At 28.3% G+C, this 17,773-nt stretch overlaps 1 protein-coding gene across 2 annotated transcripts in view; it reads left to right on the top strand.

Moving 5' to 3' along the window:
• The first annotated feature begins 1,064 nt into the window (after nt 1-1,064).
• LOC107451784 (Phosphatidic Acid Phospholipase A1) overlaps nt 1,065-17,773 on the top strand; it is a 51,720-nt gene continuing 35,011 nt past the window's right edge. Inside the window, exons 1-7 of one of the 2 annotated variants that reach the window (XM_016068034.3) lie at nt 1,065-1,337; nt 6,824-7,177; nt 9,717-9,980; nt 11,436-11,617; nt 15,428-15,568; nt 15,933-16,089; nt 16,196-16,337. In XM_016068034.3, coding sequence (XP_015923520.2) covers nt 1,220-1,337; nt 6,824-7,177; nt 9,717-9,980; nt 11,436-11,617; nt 15,428-15,568; nt 15,933-16,089; nt 16,196-16,337 — 1,358 coding nt within the window. In that variant the 5' untranslated portion in view covers nt 1,065-1,219. Of the gene's footprint in view, nt 1,338-4,123; nt 4,262-6,823; nt 7,178-9,716; nt 9,981-11,435; nt 11,618-15,427; nt 15,569-15,932; nt 16,090-16,195; nt 16,338-17,773 lie in introns of those variants that run through there. The other variant, XM_043051591.2, reaches the window with a different exon arrangement.

Raw genomic sequence — 17,773 nt, 5'->3', positions numbered from 1 at the left:
ACAGTTTACTTTAGGTGTATAGAAATAAAATTGAACTTATAAGGGCCCTATCATTTTCAGTAGCTTAGGACCCACCAAGCTTAAATCCGGTCCTGTGGTCAACCTATCAATTTTGCGTAACTGAGGGGACATTTAGTTTTGTCCTCTCTGTTATATGAGAAACTTTTCATTTTTTTCTCAAAAATATAACATAACATGATTGTACTAATAGACTTTATTGTAAAAACTAAATATTAAGTTAAAAAGTGTTTTGTGTAATGAATAAAGTAAACTTAAAAGAATAATTGTAACACAGGGGACAGTATATATTTGAGATAATTTTTGACTTAAAGAAAAAGAAAAAAAAATTTTTTTGCGGTGATCACAGCATAATTAGACTTAGGAACAGTTTATTTTACAATATAAATCAAACTATATGTAAAATCGTAATATTTTTAAAAACTTATTCTTCTATAAAATGGACAGTTTTTTGGTAGAATAAGTCAAAATCATAAAAACTCTCTACTTATGATAAATTTTACTTTAATCATGCATAACTCCAAAAAATAACTTTTGAATTAATAAATTACAACAAATTTCTTTTAAAATGATACCATCTGACAGCAAATGAAATTGCTTAAACTTTAAAAATTCATTACTGGTTTCAGTTGGCATGGAATTCAACAATATATTTATTTTATGCTTGATGTCGTGATTTTGTCAAACTGTTATACATTAAGAAAAAATTACTTTTATCAATTTATGTGAGTGTGTATTTCGGATCATATATATAGATAGATATAAAAGTTTATTTCACAGTAACAATTTTTTTTAATATGGGCAATTTTTCCTCATGCAACCTAAAAATAACAGTCCAAGTATGGTTCCCCCCTCCCCCAATAGATTTTATCTAGCGACCTAAATGGTTTAAATAAATTATCAAACAGAGCCTGCGTATTAGTAAAATTGCGCTAAACAAAAATGCTAAAAATGCCATTCTAGTAAACCGACCAAAAAACCATTCTAGTATCGACCAATCAAATGCCTCTATTTGTTAAACACTCGAGCAGCCAAGCAACAGCCTAGAATTTATTTCCTATGACAATGGACAGACCTGCCTTAAAAACAGCAGCCGGAAGCGTATATAAAACTTTACTAACACGTTCAACAACAAGTTTGGTGTTTTTGTTTTGTTTGACATTGCCTCAGAATAGTAATCTCTTAAAATTTGCGTCTAAGCATGAATAACAAGGCAAACTCAAATAATGAGTCTTCCTTACTTTTAAAGTATCCTATAAATTTATTTTCAACTAACTTAAATAATGATAATTTGTTACTACCGGTTGGTCGTCAAGAAGGTATTTATTAAGCATTACATTTAATTATTTTGCATTGTGTTCTGAAATAGGTACACTTGTAATAAAATTACAAAGAATATATGGCACATCAATATTTATGATATAAAATTAAATGCAAACTTAAACAAAAAACATAAGTGTTTATTAATTTCAAATAGCTTTATCATTTATAATTGGTAAATTTGATTTTACACATAATTATATTAGTTTGGATAATTTTTATGGACGCTAAATTTTGTTCTTAGATCCCTCTTTTCATGACGTCAACAGAAGTGATATTCCCGCTCCAAGAAAATGACATTGACTAAAAATAAAATTGTTTGCAAAAATTTGTGTATCTTATCTTTGACAACAATTTTGAAGTCAATGCAGAAAACCTCTAAACTCGACCATCTTCCATCACCAACTACTTTACTGTTAAATGGAGAGTGGTCTTACTGTATATATGTCAAATTTCTTCATCTATTGTATTTATATTGTAAATATCTTAATTTTATTTAGTTGAAATAAATGCCAATGTAAATTACTATTATAGATTATTTAATTATTTCTAAATCATTGCAATTATTCTAAATCCTTCGTTATTAATATACCCTTCCAATAAATATTAATTTTTTTCGGATGCCAAGTGATTCTGTTTAATGGCGCGTATATATTTATACATATAAGAAAATAAAGAATGAAAGGAATGCGAAGATTTCAAAGAAAAATTATGAATTAAAAGTAATATAATTTCTAATTACTGAATTCTAAATTACTTTTAAAAGAGAAAAAAAATTAAAATCGGAAAATTTAACAACAAAAAGTTGTCTTTTTATCAGCTCACATGATTATTTCAGCAAAATTAGTGCTTTCTAGGATTGTATTAATATAGTCAAAGTAAAATACATCAGTACAGGGAAGAGATTTTTCCTTATTTTTAGCGGATTTCCGCTTTTTTCACTTTTGTCTCTCGCAGTTCAGCCCTATTATCAAGAACTCCAATTCTCTAAAAATTTTATTTTTTTTAATAAATATTCCACTTTTTCCGAAAATTCAGCCATTGAAATAAAATTATATTTATTTCTGATTTTCAAAGATAAACAGAAAATTCAAACTACATAGCTACCAACCTTTCCGCATCTTAATTTTTACCCGCCCGCCAAATAGCTCGTGTTTTCATNTTACTATTCAAAATTATGAGTAAACATAATTTATATTTATTTCTGATTTTCAAAGATAAACAGAAAATTCAAACTACATAGCTACAAACCTTTCCGCATTTGTACATATTTTAGCTATTTTTTACGCGCAGAAGGTAAGATTTTCTTAATTTTTACCCGCCCGCCAAATAGCTCGTGTTTTCATAATTCAGACGTCGTTGCTTCCGGCAAGTCTTTTAAAAGTCTTAAGCCCTGAATCTGATAATATCTCGATTCTTATTCATGCGATTTGAATATCAAACATAGCTTTTCGTATTTAACAGTTGCGTGTTGTGATTCTCATTCACTCAATTTGAATATCGTACATTGCGATTCTTATTTACAAGATCTAAAACTCCGATATCGTAATATGTATTTTCTTATTTTTAAAATCGTATATTTAGTTTCATATTCATGTGATTTCAAAATCTATAATCGTGATTCAAATTCACGCGATTTTGATATCCCGGATCGCAATTTGTATTCACGTAATTTTAAGAATGATTATAGCAATTCTTATAATAAGTAATTTTTTTTTCTTGAGTTAGTTACAATAAAGGTGACTGTTTTTATATCGACGATTATTGGTATATGTAGGTGTTACAACATCAGCGAAACTGGAAGCGAATATATTCAAAACTTACATTCTGTGCTTTCAAAGAAGGAAAAGTAGGATTTGTTGGAAGATGGGCTAACGACTAAATATAGCAAACAAAGAAGATATAGCAAACAAAAGCAATCATTTAAGAAATGATTAAATTTTTATTTAGTTATTTATTTATTTTTTTTTTGAAAAAGAGATACTTAACTCAGGATCAAAATCCAAAATTTAAAAAATAATGTTGCTGTTATTTGTGCTATAAAATGCAAAATTCTTATCTAATTAAAAATAATTATCTAAACAGCTCCTGATTATGTAATTTTTCAAACTGAAATAGCAATTTTTGTATGTTAAGGAGTTACTATATATTTCTACTTCACAATTATTGATATGTTTCACAGGGCTCTAGTTAGATTAGATTATAATATGAACATAATGATTCCAATTGTAAAAGAATTTTGCTATAAATCACGTAACAGTTTTTGGTAAAAGAAATGGAATATTAATGTTTCTTCTCAGTAATTTTAATTTGCTAAACCATGTAGTTTTTCAAGTAATAATTGTCTCTTATGTGAACTAAATAAAAATATAATTTCTAGCTTTATTTTTTCAGTTGGTAATTTTTCTTTTTACTAAATGTTAAGTATTGATGTAATCATTTATATAATGATAAATTAGTACACAATTTTACGTCAACACATTGTTATTTATTATGTTTAACTGTCTGGAATTTATTATGAAACGTGTGTAAAATATGTGCGCAAACGTGTGTAATATAAAATTTACTCGTGTAGAAATTCTGCTTTTTTGCCTTTTGGCCAATCTCATCCCTGCAAAAGAGAGAGAGAGATTGATTCATAAATAAAATTTCATCAAGTAAAAATATCACAAAAATTTAAAATGAAACACAAATAGAAGCAAATAAAGGGAGAAAGGATGTCACATAGTTATTATTGACTAATTCTGAAAATGATTTAAAAATATTTTCTTAACTTAGTTACCAGAAAACAAAATAGAAATTAATACATCCCACCTGAAGCATGAATAGAGGTGGAATGTATTTATAAACACATTTTGATGTTAACAACTGCATTTGATTTGTCTGTTTTCTTGGATTACCTCGAAAACTAAATTTAGATAAGGTAATATATTATACTGAATAATTCAAAGTTATGATTAATAAAAGGTTGAATTTTAACACAACATTTTAAATTCAATGGATTTTTTTTGGAAAGTAATTATATTTGTTGAATAATAATAATTATTTAATAAAATATTGGAGGAGATTGTTGGTTAGTTATAAAATACTAGCCATAGATTTGTCCGAATTGGATTTGCACATGGAAAATTTTTTAATATAATTAGCTAAAAGATTTTTATGCAAATACATTCTTTTATTAATTTTAATACACAATTAACTCAATGGTTTTGTGCAGAATTTAATTATATTTGTTAAATATCCTTTGTTTTGACTCAAATTTTGGAAATGCACGTCTTATTTTTTTTTTGTATAAATATTACTGCAAATTCTTTTAATTCTATTTGTTTCAAAAAAACCGTTTAAATAAATGTTTTTAAAAACAGAAAATTTCATGTAATTAGTTTATTTATATTAAACTTAAAATCATTACTTTTATCTAATAGGTCAGTGTTTCCCAAAGTAGTCCATATGGACCCCCAGGGATCCATGGTACCATTCAGGGGGTCCGTGAAAAATAAAAACTGATTTAGGGGTCCCTGAACACCATCAGGGAGTCAGCGTGAGGTTTAATATAAAATAATAAAATTGTGATTGTTTTTTACTATTATGGAAATTAAGATAAATAAAATAGTATCTCTTTATTTCTTCACCAGGAAATAGTACTTTATCTACGTGTCTTCTATGTAATAAAACTATAACAAGTGATTCAATGAAACATCCCAAGCTTAACAAACAATTGATAAAAATCCATGGTGACAAAAAAGATAAAGATTTAACTATCTTTCAAACAGTCAAAGAAAAATATCTGAAAACACCGTCACTGTAACAACTTATAGGTACAGACCGCAGAAAAAAAAAGATATCACCCTGAATAACTTTCGTTCTAATGATCGGATTTTCACGAACTAAGTGTCAATCTTAATGGTTCCTGTGCGTAACCTCAAATATGCTAATTAATTAGTGCTAACTATTAATTAAGCTACAAAATCAGACACAATAACGTACTTTCTCTGAATAATTTTTTTTTTTTCATATTTGGATTGCTTATCTTCAAAATATTGGAGGTAGCCGTAATATGGGAAATGTGGTCCCCATAGTTTAGTCAGGAGAGCGATTCAAAGTTTGGACCCCTTAATGCTAATTTCGCTTTTTGCATTTTCAGTCATATTTTAAAAGCTAATGAAGCAATTCAAAAAAAAAATTGCACCCACTCATAAAACTCATTTTCCCAATGATAATTTTATGAAAAAAGTAATTTTTAATAATTATTTTTTATTATTTAATTAAAGTGAGGATGAGAAAATTTTGAATTATAAGGTATGGATTTTTTTATACCATATGAATCTACATATTTTTCAAGTGAAAAATACAAAGTTTCAACTGTTTTTATTTATTAGAAGATGAGAAAAATTAAAATTAATTATTTTAAGAAAAATAATTTGGCGGCAATGAAGAAATGATTAAATGGGGCGATTAATATTAAAATGTTATAAACTTTCGAGGAACTTAACTTAGCTCGCGTAGCATAAAATTTCATTCATATTTTTTTCGCTAATAATCGTTTGCTAATCTTTTTATTTTTTTAAAACTATAAAATACAATGTTTCTTTTTTAGTCGTATAAAAATCTATTTGCAATTTAGTAAAGAATTTTGAATAAAACATTTTATTGAATAAAAAGCATTTTATTCAACGAATGTCGAGTTTTATAAATGCATACTTCTGATAGAATATGATTATACAACGGATTGTGCTTATTTAATGTGATTGGTTTTTGTTTTTGAATTTTTATTTCTCAATAACTGATACAGTTTCAATAATATACTTACGTATGAATAGATTTGGTATAAAATATCCATTCATTTATCCACAGATCGTAATTTTGACCTGAATCAGAGAACGATCGATCTCTAATCCAGTACCCCCAGAGGTATTTATTTGTTATGGGAACATGGAGGAATTTTGCGATTTGACAGATTTAACGTGCATCACTCACTTTACTACACGGGGAGTCTTCGGTCGGCAGGGTTTGAACTCTCGGCCGCAAATTCAGTAATGCCGCAAATTCAGGCTTCTGATTATTTTTTTTTTGGTTCTGGTTTTTGATTATGGTAAATACTGCGAATTCAACTATAGAAATACAACTTTTAATTTTGTGCTTAGGAATGTTTGATTATTTTACTAATAAAAAATACAAAAATTTTACTTATTTTTTTCATATTAATAAGTTAATATTGTTTTATGAATAATGGTGAAATATGATTATTTAAATCATTCAAAAAAATTTTTTTATGAAAAAATTTTATAATTAAAAGAACGGATTTCAATTCTTTTATTTAAATCATTGACATCCTGCATGTCATGTATTATTTTGCTTTTTCTGATAATTTATTGTTCAATTTGTTGATTTATTTTCTTTTGTAAACATCTAATAAATTGTCTTTCAAGTATTATTAATACTACATACATATTATTTTTTCCAATTTTATATTTAACTAAAATAGAAAGCCTTGAAGTCAATATGAAATCATCTGATTCAACTGATACAGGAGAATGCAGAATGTCATCAGCTATTTGTCAGCTAGAGCAGCCTTTAATTTTTGGAGGAGTATCAAAGCCAAATCAAAGAAGCCCTCATGTTTCTACTATTTCTCAAGTCACTCATCTTCCTGAGTCTACCATACCACCAGTTTTAAAACCTTTGGAACACCCAGTTCAAGATAACCCAATTCTTTATTCTCAGATTGAAACTTCTCATATTTCATATGAACCTCAGTTCCCCACACTTTCTAATATCTCTTCACAAGTAACCACTCCACTTACAACAGAATACAAAAGCAGTTCTGAACCATATTTTAGTAAGCATTTGAAACAATAATTTTATACCTCTATCTTGTGTTGTTTTTTTATTTTTATAAGGCTTTAGATTGAGAAGCACTGCATTTTTGTGAGTAGCATAGTTGGAAAAAAATATTAGTTTTTTTTGTTGGATGCATGGCATATATAAATTTTTATTTTAAACCAAAAGATCCACCTTGTAGTAATATCAATACTGAACACTCATGATCAAGCTCTTAAAACAACTCTACTTTAATAATGCTAATTTAAAACTGTTACAAAATTTGAAACATAATAAAAAATAGACAAATAATAAAGCATGTTGTATTCTGAAGAGCAACAAGCGGTCAGCGTGATGTTTTAATTTCTACTGCTGCGATTCGACAGTGACCAGATACTGATATCAGCCCATCTAGTAGGACATTCTGTATCTTTCTGCATAATGCATCACTCAATGCTTCCTGAATTCCCTTGCTTTATTACCCTTTGCTATTTTTTTCCCAACAAAGAAAACATTTTTTTTTTAAATTCATGCCGTACACTTCAAATGAATGCACTTTTTGTTAAGCACATGCTCCATTATTTCCTGAATTACAACTTACTATTAAAAGGCATTGCGCTTTCTTTTCTATTCTTCTAACACAAATTTATTTCGATTTGGAAACTTGTTCAATTGTTTCTGTTCAAAAAATTTGTCTTTTTTAAAGTACAGAGCTATGTAATTCAGTCTACAATGTGTAGATAAAGATAGACTACTCTGAATAAGTATTTTATAATAATATTTAGATTCATAATAATATTCGAAATATTACAATTGTTTATAAATATTTAAATCTAAGAGAATATAATTTAAAAAAATTATAAATATTAATTACTTATACTTTTCATTTAAGTTTTAATTTTCTTTGACTTTATCCATTTTTTAATTCTTTCGCCTGCCTTTCTTTTTGAAGTAATGGGGCAGTTTCTATTTAGATGGTGAATTCTTTTAAAAAAGCTCTTAAACGACAGAATAAACGTATTGCTGTTTTATATTAATTGGGTTATTTCGTTTGCAACGTTGAATCCATTCTTTACATAGTTGCTCATTTACTTTAGGGAACATGTGGAAAATTATATATTTTCCTTTTGTGTTTCTATCAGAATTTTTGTAAGTTGCAATTGAGCAAACTGGCATTTTGTTAATAATTTAAACTTTTTGTAATTCACTTAAAAAAACTGAGGAAAATCATTATAGTTAACAATATCTTGTAACATTATAGTAAATAATGTCTTGGAATATGTTACAAAAGGAAATGCTGCAATATTAGTTAGAGCTAGATAGACCAAACACTATATTTTCCAAGTTAAAATGCAATCCTTGGGCTGCCGTGGTGTCACACGAGAAAATCGGAAGTTTTGCATGGCGAAAGTTTCTTCAAAGGAGTGAACCAGCCCTTCTATTCTCTCTTTAGCATTGTTTATAACAGACTTTCATTGTACTTTCTTTAAAGAAACATATCTATTTTTTAAAGACTGATTCATATTTTTGACTCAAGTTGTAAAAGTAGCTTAAAAAATGCAGGCTAAATAGTGTAATTAGGAAAGCATTCGAGCTTCTAAGTGTTAATTTTACTTTCTGCATTTTGCTCCAGGCATTGTTTCTGATCTTTTTTTTTTATTTTTTTTACACTGAATTGAGTGAAACCAATTTTGAGAATTATCTAAACAGAAAGTATAAGGGTCATCAAGGATATATCGATCTAGAAGCTATGAGGATTTTATTTAGAAACAGTACAAATTATGTATAACTGACATAGCTATTTAAATAAATGTGGCATTGTTTCCTATGTATTTTTTCATATTGAATCAATTAAGACTGTACACACTAGTCCAGGGATGGCGAACCACTGGCACGCCACCGATCGCAATTGTTATTACACTATGAATTGTTATTACACTATGAATTGTTATTACACTATGAAGCATATGTAAAAATTAAATTAAAATTTACCAAAACAAACAAAATAGTAAACAATTATTAATAAAAAAAAATTAACAATTAATGCTAAAAAAACAATTAATAACCATAAGAAACAAGCTAAAAATAAATAACTAGCAAAAAAAATAAATAACAGTCCTGCTTAAACTAACATCTTACAACTTAATATAAGTTATTTGCCATCTAATCTGCAACAACAGAAGTCACACTGATGTTACTTTAAGTTGTTTTAAGACATGGCAAAATGTTTTTTTTTTTTCAATGTAAATAAAGAGTTTTGAATTGATAGTATTTAGTAATATTATTTTCTCGCTAATCACAAAGTCAAAATTATTTAAAGGCACGTCTATGACCTCATTAAACAATTTTTAGAAAAATTGGCACTTTGGTGTATTAAGGTTCGCCATCCCTGCACTAGTCAATGGAAAAAATAGTTGAAAATCTATAATTGTTTCTGTGCATAAGAAGTACTTCTTATGACATGTGCTTCTGTACACTTATTACATTGCTGAACATGTAATACATATTTTTTGCTGCAAATTTTTTTTGTTGCTAAATTTTCTAAATTATTTTTTTAGCCTCTGCACCCTTGGTACCTAATAACTACACTGATACTTCTTTATCACAACCTTGTGAGTTTCAAGTTGGATCTAATATTATTCAATCTCAATCCAGTCATGATTTTAGTGGTAATGCTCAAGAAACTGGACAATATTATTCAGAAAGAAGCATTGATCCACTCCAACCTTATTGGTTTTTTAGTGACTTAGTTGAATCAAAGGAAATTTGGTATGGATTTTGCAAAAAGGATTCTGAGAGATTGGAAGAAGCTTATCAGTTAGGTATCACTTTTCTTTGTTCTATATAAGAGACTTATAACTAGCATTATCTATACTTTAAATTAAATTTTACTTTCTTCCATGGTTTGTGTATAAGACTGAAACAAAAAAAAAATGTATTTTCCATTAATTCCCCCCCCCTTTTTTTAATGATTTTTCCCAACTTCCAATTTTTGTATGATTTTTATCAGATTTCCACCATTATTTGATAAAAAAATAAAATTGGATATCGCAGAATTAATGATTCGACTGATAGTCCAAATATTTCCAACAATCTGTCCCCTTAGGCAGATCTACCAAGAGAGGCTTAAAGAAATTTAGCATCTACATGCTTAGTCCTATTGTTCTCTACTGAGGAATTTGAACAATTTACATCTCCTTTTTATCGCAAACCAATTTATTTAATTTTAAGAGATAATAAACTTAACATTTTGCCTTTCTCTAATATATTCTTAATCCAAATTGAAGTTTCTGCCATTGCTATGTTTTCAGTCTCCATTGTAGATAAACTCTTACATTTTGGTTAGGTCGATCTCTAGGAAGTTTGTATCTGATCAATAAAAATTATCATACCATTCATTGAGACTGTCATTTCTATTTGTAGCAAGACCCATATCTTAGAAACAATTTAAATTTAACATACTAATTTTATTTAAATTCAATATATAATTTTCGATGTCATTTGAATAGACTAATAATCCAAACAAAATATTCCATTGTTTAATTCTAGGATTTTCTTGGAATTCCAATGGCAAATTGATTGCATAGCTAAAGTTCAATATGCAATAAAAGCCCAACTTCCTAGTATGTTTCTGTAGGGAAATTTTTGCATCTGATCTTCTACACTCATGTTTAAACAATCTAATTTAGTTAGAACTATACCTGTAGTGATGAATGAGGAAAATTAAATTTAGAAAAGTTTTGACAAATTGAATCAATTTAGAAAACTTTTGATGTATAAAATAACCATTTTCAAAAAATTCAATACCTGGTAACTATTGAATTTTGTCTACAATTTTAACATCAAAATGATTATTTATCATAGCTGTAATTAAATCCAATTCTACTTCAATTTTTCTGAAAATTACAATGTCATCGACATATAAAAGCAGTAATACACTAAATGTAAACATATATGCTTAATTACTCCAGTGAAATTTTACGAAACCAAGTTTAAGTAGAACATTATAGATTTCCAAAAACCTTTCTCTACCGCTTCATTGAAATTCATATAGGGCTCTTTTCATTTTACATAGTATGTGCTAAGGTGTAATCTGTTAACGTATTATTTCTTGATATTTAATCAATTTTAAATTTATTTGTTTCTAATACTAGTGTATTACTAATAACATAACTTTAAACTTATTAAAAATAAATAAATAAAACTCTGCTAAAACTTGTTTTTACTAATGCAATTAAAATCTAAATTAGTGTATTCAGTAAAAACATTAAATTTAGGTTCAGACTCTGTCATACCAACGGATGGTGGTAGGTGTGATGTTTATCTCAATCAAAGGAAAAAGACGTTTGTTTATTTTGATTCTAAGGAACTGCAAGTGAGACGTTGCACTTGGTTTCATCAGCAAGGGTCTTCAATGCGATTCATACCTTATGATGAAAATACATCTGCATGCCTTGAAGTATGTTTCCATTGATAAATTTTTTAATAATTATTCTTTCTTAATCATAATCATCAAAACCCATAGTATTTTGTCAGAATTCCTTTAACCATTGCCTACTGATCAGATAAACTGTAACTGCGAGGAGAATGCATAGTTCATGCTGAAAGCCAGCATAATTGTATGTAAATTAAGATTATCCCATAGTGCATGAAAATCATGATCAACTGACATCAAAAGGTAACACAGAAATGAAACATGATCTGTGAAGGATAACAAAAATCAGAAAATGAGCATTAGAACTAAAGTGCAAGTGACAACTAAACTATTATAATTGCATCTGATTTAAAAATTTATGCAAATCTCAAGTCATAACATAGAAAAGGATTTAAGTATGACTTAGCCCGCATGTTTTTTTAGCATGTTCTCATATTTTTTAGAATGATTTTAAATTTGTGAAAGATTTTAAGAACCAGTATGCTAGTCTTTTAGTTTTTAGCACCAGAACAGGCATACTGGTATATTCCCATCATTAGTAAAACTATTTTGAATTCAATATTAAGGTTTTTGGAGGGAACACTTTAAAATATTTGGTACACTTTCAATTTCTTCCCTATTTAAATTTTGATGTCTTTTTATATGTTTTCATGAAAAATTTGTTAATTGAATTAGGCAATGAATTTAAAGTGTTGCATAGATAACATTTATCATGGTTTCTCCCATGTGTAGACAATCGCATATTTTTATAAATCTTATTTTTCAATCTTCATATATCTTGCTACTGGGTTAAGCTTTCTAGGTCTTGCTACTGATTTCATGAGAGGTGAAACTGTAGGCAAAGTAAATGAGGAAACATGCTCGGTCTTATGGTAGAATTTAAAAGATCAGTTCATGACACATTCAACAAAAGAACAACAGCAAAGTGAGACAGAGAAGTTAATATTTCAGTGGAACATGCTTCATTGCATTAGCAGCATTGATAGAAGTACATCAGAATTCAGTGTCCAAAGAAGAGTGGTTCTTAGTATTATAATTACATAGATTACTTTTCAATTGTCCTACTTGCTGTTGGAAACACAGAATGGCAATTTTCTATTATTGTAGTTGGTGATTATGGATGCAACAGTAATTCATGGATATTGAAGAATTCTATTCTTATTCAACATCTTCAAAATAGAACATTAGAAATATCTGTCAGATGTGTGTATCTAAAAAATTCAATTAACAATGATGTTAAAAAAATTCAATTAATGATGTTAAAACATTCAATTTTCCTTACTTTTTTGTTGGGGATGAGGATTTCCCATTAGAGAAAAATCTTATGCAGCCTTATCCAGAAAGAAGTTTAAATAGACAGAAGTTTGGCTACAATGCTAGGCTCTCTCGTGCTCAAAAGATATTAATTGTACTTATGGCGAACTTGCATTAAAGTTCCGGGTATTTCATGGGCCAATTGTTGAAATTTCAAGAGTTATAAAAAATTTCCAGGCAGCATGCATTCTCCACAATTTCATGCATGATAGGAAATGCTTGCATGTTGCGGAAGGTGAAAGTTTCCCATTTGGTGGTTCTTGTCTAGAACATCTCGGAGTTCATGTTTCCAACCACAGAGACTATTAGACCCAAGCCAAATCACGAGAAACTACTGACTACTTATGTTTCCACCAGCATAACAACCTGGTGTCCGGATACTTTTGGCCAGATAGTGTATTAATTACACTTAAAATTTCTAATTGATATTTTCGTCTTTGCTCTAGCGGGAATTGTTTTACCTGGCTGCAATATTTTTTTTAAAAAAAGAGGCAAGCCCATCTGTGTCCTCTTTTGTCTGCCTCTTTTTAAAAAAAATTTTTATATCTTCCATACTGTCCTTTATCTTTTTTTCTTTTTGAGGGCTGGTTATCTGTAGTAATGTTGACTACTTTCTCAGAAAGAGTAGTCATTATCATGTGTGTGTCATTTAATGACACATTTATGTCAGAGCTCTTAGAACCACAGTAACTTTTTTCCTGAGGTACAACCTTTTCAACTTCTGATATGGTCTTAGCCTGCAGCATGATGATGTAAAATTGATGGTCCAAAGTAGTGTTCAGGTGCATTACCCCCACTGAAATTGTAGGTAAATTATTTTCCAGTCTAAAGTGGGAGAAATGCAATATTTAGACAAATACAATATTAACTATTTTATTCTTTTGTAAACAAGGATTGCTAAAGATAAAGCACTCTGTAGTTTACCATCCCAAACTTATATGTTTTAATAATATTGCTAACCTTTGAACATTTTTAAATGTTTTATTGTACATTTGGTAAATTTTGTTTGTATAATATTGGATGCATTATACTATATTAATGTTTAAAAAATTACATATAATTTCACAAATTTTAAAAAAGGCAGGCATTTGACTTGGATAAACTGTTCAGAATTATTTTACTTATCTGTTTTGTAGGTGTAAACATCGTCAAGCAGACATTATTGTAAATAATTATATTGTATAAATTAAAAAGTTAGACTATGAGCAATTAATATTTGTTTTAAAAAAATATTTGCGAGACAAGTAATTGCAAGAATTGTAAAGAAAAAAATAGTAAGTTGGTTTTAATTATAATATACAAATTAAAAACAATTACAAAATTGAGACTATGAGTGATTAATTTTCATTTTAAAAGAATATTTGCGAGACAAGTGGTTGCAAAAATATTAAAGAAATAATAAGTGAGTTTTAATTAAAATATACAATTAAAAAATAATTAAAAAATTTGGAATATTTTATTTAGTATAAAATTTCATGGATTACACTATCATGTATTTTTAGAAATCAATAGAATTTACAAAAAAGCGTTCTATAAAAATTATCAACCTGTTACAGGCTCTGTGGATGTAGATACCAATTTGACTGTATCGCTTCAGGCTTTGAATGTTATATTTCTGTTGAAATAATTTTTGTGTGTGTTGTCATTTAAAGCTTTTTGCTTTTCATCTTCTGAAATAAGCTTCATATTTAATTCTGGATTTTCCTTTATTTTGAGCAAAACAAAATCATGTCTGAAGAGGAGACAAAAATAGCATTGAACTTAGTCGAGAGGTAAGAGTAATTTGTAAGAGTAATTTGCCTCTTAAATGGCAAAAACTCTTCTCTCCCTCAATGATTCTGGAGTCCTATGGGGGAGAAAATTTAACACACCTTCTATATCCCTCTCACTTCCTAAGTGTATGGCGGGCCTTAACGTTTCAATAGCAGTATCGAACAACTAAGAAATGAAATGAAGCACAATAGCTTTAGACCTCATTAGTTATACCCAATATTGTTTTCAATTGTGAACTAAAAGCTCTTTGAAGGATGTAAAGCGTATGTGACTGAGAAAAAGGTGTATATATTTGAAGTGAGTGACAGGTTACCTAACAATGGCAGAATTTTTTTTTTGTAAGAAAAAAGATAACTTGGCTGCTGGTTGCTAACACCTGTTTGATAAACACTTAAAATTAAAATTATTACACTAAGATTATTCATACCAGAAATAACTAAAAATGTCTTCCATTTTCCTCTATTTTGTATACTATTCCTCATTTAAACTGCAGAAAAAATTTTTATCTCTCAAAAAAAATTCTTTTTGTATCTTTAATATTAGCATTATATTTTCCTAATATACTGTACAACATCATTTAAATCTAGCTTTTGCTGTATACACGCACAAATACATTCTATTGACATAAAGTTTTACATTCATACTCTTGTCTTTTTTTTTTAAATTTTTTTTTTCTAAAGTAGTACTTTGAAATGAATTTTTAAAAAATTTCATTACACTGAAGTTCCTCTATGTCATTTTATCCAGGAGTTTTATCATAAGTGGATAACATCTGGCTCTCAAGACATGCGATTTGTTATACCTGGGATTATTGGAAGCTTTCTTTTTGAGAAACCTTTAGTGTTGCTACACTATGGTTTTGATGTCAGTGTTTGGAATGCCCCTAATGTAAGTTTAAAAGTTATTAAATCTGAATGCAAATAATGTCTGTTGTTCAAATTTTTATTATTTATAATTGTTTTTAAAAAAGTTTTGAAATTTGAATGCATTTGTATAATTTTTTATTGTATATTGCTAGAATTTTAAAGAAAATTTAAAATTTTAAGGTATTTATTTTAAATTTCTTTATTTTAAGGTAAGTCATGAAATGTTAATCTATTTGTTTTAAAGTTCTGTATATTTTAAGTTTTCTTATATTTGTTTTAAAGTTTCCTCTAAAGAAACTTAAGAGATTTTAATGTATTTGTTACAGGTGTCTAATGATGCATTTATTTAAACTTTTGTGTGTATAATGAAATTTTACTTCTTTCAGGAACCCAAAGGAAGTCCTAAAATTGTAAAGCGAGGACTGCCGGAAGGTGGCTTTCAAATTATGCCAGATGAATCACCCAAAATAGATCACCTACTTTTTATTGTTCAAGGCATTGGTTCCTTTTGTGATCTTCGTTTTAGAACAGTTTCAGAATGTGGTAAAAATTGTTAATATTTTAATAATATTTTAAAAATAATATTTCAATAATATGTAAAGATTCAGCTTTTACTTTAATCTTTTTGTGGAATCTAACTTTATTTTAGTGGATGGATTTAGGGACATTGCTAACAAATTGATTAATAGCCACTTTGGAAAAGAAGTAAAACAAGGTTGTGTTGGTAGAGTTGAAATTTTACCTGTGGCATGGCATGCTAAATTACGCACTAGTGATATCGGATTAGATCGGTAATTTCTTTTTAATACTTGTTATATTTGGAGTCAAAATTTATATGATTTACATTTTATTCTCAATATATATATAGTTCTTTTTTTTAACGTTAAACCTATCTGGATTGCTTTACTGTTACATAAAAAAATTTCTGTTATTGTTACACAAAAGATTCATAGAGAAGAAAACTTCTAAGTTTGGTTTTTTACTGAACTATTAAAGGTTAAAGATGAAATAATTATTGTATGTTTTTCTGTCATAAATTAAAATCTGTCCACTTAATACTCTAGCTCTCTTAAAATTTTCTTATTCAGTGCAAAGTCCCACATCCTAATGTCAGTTTACCGAAAAGGTCTATTTTCCAGACTCTTATAACCCATCAAATAAACAAATTTAATCTCCTTTTTCCCAAAAAAATGTGCGATTTGTTTAAAAAAAAAAAGTACGCAGGGATGAAAATTCTAAACTTTTATGCTTTTTATGATTTTTGCACAACATTCGATTTTTGTTTGATATTCCTCCAATTTCCACTATAATATGATAAAAAATTTTGACTATTTGATCTATCTTTGACTTGACTGATCTTTGACTTTGATTACAGATGCATTTCACTGCGATGCAAAAAAACCTTTTTTCTCTCGTCTCGGACAAAAAGATTACTATCAGAGAGAATCACACTCTCAGTTTCAGAATGCACAAAACTGAAGTAAATATTTTGGAAAGATCACGGATTTGAAAAGAAATTGTTATAACTAGAGCACATGATAACCAAGGCGGGATTTATGTATAAGCTAGATAGACTGCAGCTTAGGGTCCAGAGAACTGAAGGTGCCTCCAAAATGAATTTTTTTCTTTTTAAGCTTAGCCTGAAGCCGTTAAAAATTTGCGCGAGGGCCTCCAAAATTCCTATATATATATAATGCAAAAATTATAAATACTTTTGTATTAATAAAAGAATTAAAACACTTTTGGTTTCATAAAATGTCTTTGTTAAAGAGTAAGCGTAGAGATATTCTATTTTGGGAATTCAAGGCTGAAAACATACCATTGAATAATAATTAGATTTATATTTGAAAGGAGGAGTTATTTTTAGAATCTTGCCCCTCTTTCACTTCCATATTAGAAAGCATTAAATGATTTTCCATAATGCGTAGAGTTACAAAGGTATGTACGACTGGAACCTAATTACATCATTCTATGTAGTATTTAATGCAGGACCGAAGGTTTTCGCATGTCTCTTGCTGAATAACGTGTTTCAATAAAAATCTGCCGGAACCATCCAGAGTCTTGTCCACACCCCCTTCCTTGTGGAGTGGAGATGTGAACTGTTATAACCACCAGCATAACTTTAAATAAACCTTTTTATAACTTATTATGGATTTTGACTGCATTTTTAAAGATGAATACACCAATGATAACAGGGATGTAGCCCTGTGTTATATATATATATATA

The sequence above is a fragment of the Parasteatoda tepidariorum genome, chromosome X1 (genome assembly GCF_043381705.1).
Source record: "Parasteatoda tepidariorum isolate YZ-2023 chromosome X1, CAS_Ptep_4.0, whole genome shotgun sequence".
NCBI classification, from domain to species: domain Eukaryota; kingdom Metazoa; phylum Arthropoda; class Arachnida; order Araneae; family Theridiidae; genus Parasteatoda; species Parasteatoda tepidariorum.
This window is presented reverse-complemented; position numbering and strand designations above follow the sequence as displayed.